At 19.1% G+C, this 3,247-nt stretch overlaps 1 protein-coding gene across 1 annotated transcript in view; it reads left to right on the forward strand.

The window, feature by feature from the left end:
• Window positions 1-1,573: 1,573 nt before the first annotated feature.
• PGSY75_1128900 (hypothetical protein) overlaps window positions 1,574-3,247 on the forward strand; it is a gene marked incomplete at both ends in the record, with an annotated part of 2,407 nt that continues 733 nt past the window's right edge. The window contains 2 exons of the mRNA XM_018786409.1: window positions 1,574-2,419; window positions 2,579-3,236. Coding sequence (XP_018641204.1) covers window positions 1,574-2,419; window positions 2,579-3,236 — 1,504 coding nt within the window. The remainder of the gene's footprint in view (window positions 2,420-2,578; window positions 3,237-3,247) is intronic.

Here is a 3,247-nt window from a genome sequence, read left to right on the forward strand (position 1 = left end):
TTTTTTTTTTTTTTTTTTTTTTTTTTTTTTTTTTTTTTTTTTTTTTTTTTTTTTTTTTTTTTTTTTTTTTTACCTTAACATGTCAGGAAAAAAAGAGAGAAAAAAAAAACAAAAATACAATATAAAACGATAATAAATAAATATTTTATTATTTTTGTTGTACAGTATACTGTATGATTAACATATAATGGGATGATATATATATAATAATATAGTGGGGAATAAGGAAAATATACATATATATATATATATATGTATTTTTTTTTTTTTTTCGTTAAGTACATATATTTTTGTTATAACTTATTATTCCGTATGGTCATTAATAAAAAAATACACGATATAAATACGCATATACATTTGTAAAAAATAGTATTATTAAAGAAAGTTGAGGATTTCTATTAATACTATTATTACATAATAATTTACACAGTCAATATATATATATATATATATATTCATACATATAATAAATTTATATGTATAATATTTTTATATACGTGTGTTGAAAAGACCATTTCGTTATTCTTCCATTTTACAACAGAAGGTATATTATTCGTGCACCATATGCAACTATATATATATAAAACATATAACTTTTTATATATATATTTTTTCACATATATATAAAATGTATTTATATATAACCTCAATAATATTGCGAATACAACAATTTTTTATTTATATTTAAATAAATAACATATATATATATATATATATAATAATATTTAATTGTATTGAATTAAAATGAGTTAAATTTTTCTTTTCTGTTATCATTTTATTTTACTTTATATTTATTTATTAATTTTTTTTTTTTTTTTTTTTGTTTGTTTCTAAAAACAAAGCAACAATATGAAACATATATAAATAATTTAATTTTGTGGTATATTCAACTGATAGGCATGTTTACATAGCGCACAAGCAATGCAACTTTTATTATATAAATATAAATACTCATAAAATATATATATATATATATATATATATAATTATGTTGTATGTATTCTTCAATATTTCAAAATAAGAAAAACAAAAAAAGACAGTCACTTTTTGTAATATATTACCATGGGTGTTTATATTTGAGATGTAAAGATTTAAAATATTAGGAATATGAAAATAAAGTCACATATATATATATATATATATATATAATGGAATGAAAATTTTGAAGTTTCTTCTCCATTTACACACATATTAAATATATGAAAAATATATTATAATATATATGTATGTATATTTTTTTATTTTTCACTTTTATATTTTTTTCATAAAAATCTTTTAAATATTTCTTGACATAAGTTATATAAATATATGTATACATTTATATGTTTCGTTCTATGAATTGGTGATTGTGATTGTGTTTCTGTTTTTTTTTTTTTTTTTTTTTTTTCATATATTCCGTATTATAATATTTAATTAATATATATATTGATCCAAAAGTTGATATACATCTTATACAAAAAAAAAAAAAATTAATCACTAATTATAATAATAATAAATGGGAATGTAAAAAAATAAAAAATATATTATTAAAAATATAAATAATAATTTATTTAATTTAAAAAAAAAAAAAAAAATGAATATTAGACATGTGAATGGGTGTTCATATTTTGAGAGGAAGAATGATGAATCATGTAAAGATGAGATAAAGAAAGTGATGGATAATTTAATATATGAAAGACAAAAAAATTTTGAGGAGAATGATAATTATTGCTATAATTCTAGTATGAGTATATGCCCAAATGTATATTGTAATATATATACGGATTTATATAATTGGTTTGGTTTTAAGAATTGTCGAAATATAGATACTGAATCTTTAAATACTTGTTTTACTGATATAACAAATGGTGGTATTGGTTATTATGAAAAATTGATAGTTTTAGGTGGTCGTATATTAGAATTATATAGTGAATTACATTTTTTTAATAAATATAATTATGAGAAGAATGAAGAAATAGTAGATGATTTAAAAAATATGAAATGTATTAAAGAAGTAGTATATCATTATTTATATGTTCAAAAAAGAAAAAACCGTGTGATATATAAAAATAGTTTATATTTATTTGGATATTCATATTTATATACTCCTTTATTTTTTAATAATAAAAATTCAATTATAAAATATGTAAAAGCTTGTATAGCATACGCAGTCAAATATAATGAATCAAACATTTTTTCTTGGATGCCTTCTTTAATTGAACATATATATCATTCTCAGAAATTAAAAGTATCACAAATAGAAGAAGAAAATGAATTAATACAAGATTTACAAGAATATTTCGGATACCAATTTGATTATATTTTGCCAAGAATAGCTGAATGTTTTAGTTATCATAATATTTATATAAGTAATTCTCACTTAACAGGTTTGCAAATTATTCAGCTCTTTTCGAACGAGTACTTTTCTCTCTTAGCCGACGTAAGTTCAAAGAAAACATAAAAATATATATATATATATATATATAAATATATGTGAACAAATATATACACACACACACACACACATATATATTATATATATATATATATGTATACATTTATGTGCATATCTTTGCATAATATTTCATTTTTTCCTTAGGATGTTGGAATTTGCAGGAAGGAAAAAGCTGTATGGGTTAAAGAAGAAACAGATGCATTTTTAAACTCCAAGTGTATAGAGATATTCAGTGGTTCTATGATATCAATAAATAAATATTTGAATGAGAACAATGTAAAAATAGATAAGATAAAAAATATTTTTGAAATGTTATTATCATCATGTTGGGTTCTAGGAAATGAGAAAAGAAATAGAATATGGGTGAGTGCCTTAATTCAAAGATTAAGACAAATACAATTATTAACGCAAATAACAACAATAGAAAAATGGTGTTATAATATAAAAAAATATAATGATATAAATATAAGTAATTTTGTAAAAGATATATATAGCTTTAATAATATTAATGGTAATATTCTTTCTCCATTTCAATTAAATAATATAAATACTTATATCCCACCAAAAGAAACTACATTGAAAACATTACCATATTATACAACAGCCGTTGATAAATATAAAGAAAAAGATAGTAATAAAGAAAAACAAAATCTTAATAAAATGAATGAATGGAATTTTTATAGTATCTTAAATAATATATCTAATAATATTTATAAGCATTTTGTTCCTAGAAATCAAAGTAACAGAAAATCATCCAACCTAAAGAAAATTATTTATACAAACAATGAAACAGCACAACAAGGTGATAAAATA

The sequence above is a fragment of the Plasmodium gaboni genome, chromosome 11 (assembly GCF_001602025.1).
Source record: "Plasmodium gaboni strain SY75 chromosome 11, whole genome shotgun sequence".
Lineage (NCBI taxonomy): Eukaryota > Apicomplexa > Aconoidasida > Haemosporida > Plasmodiidae > Plasmodium > Plasmodium gaboni.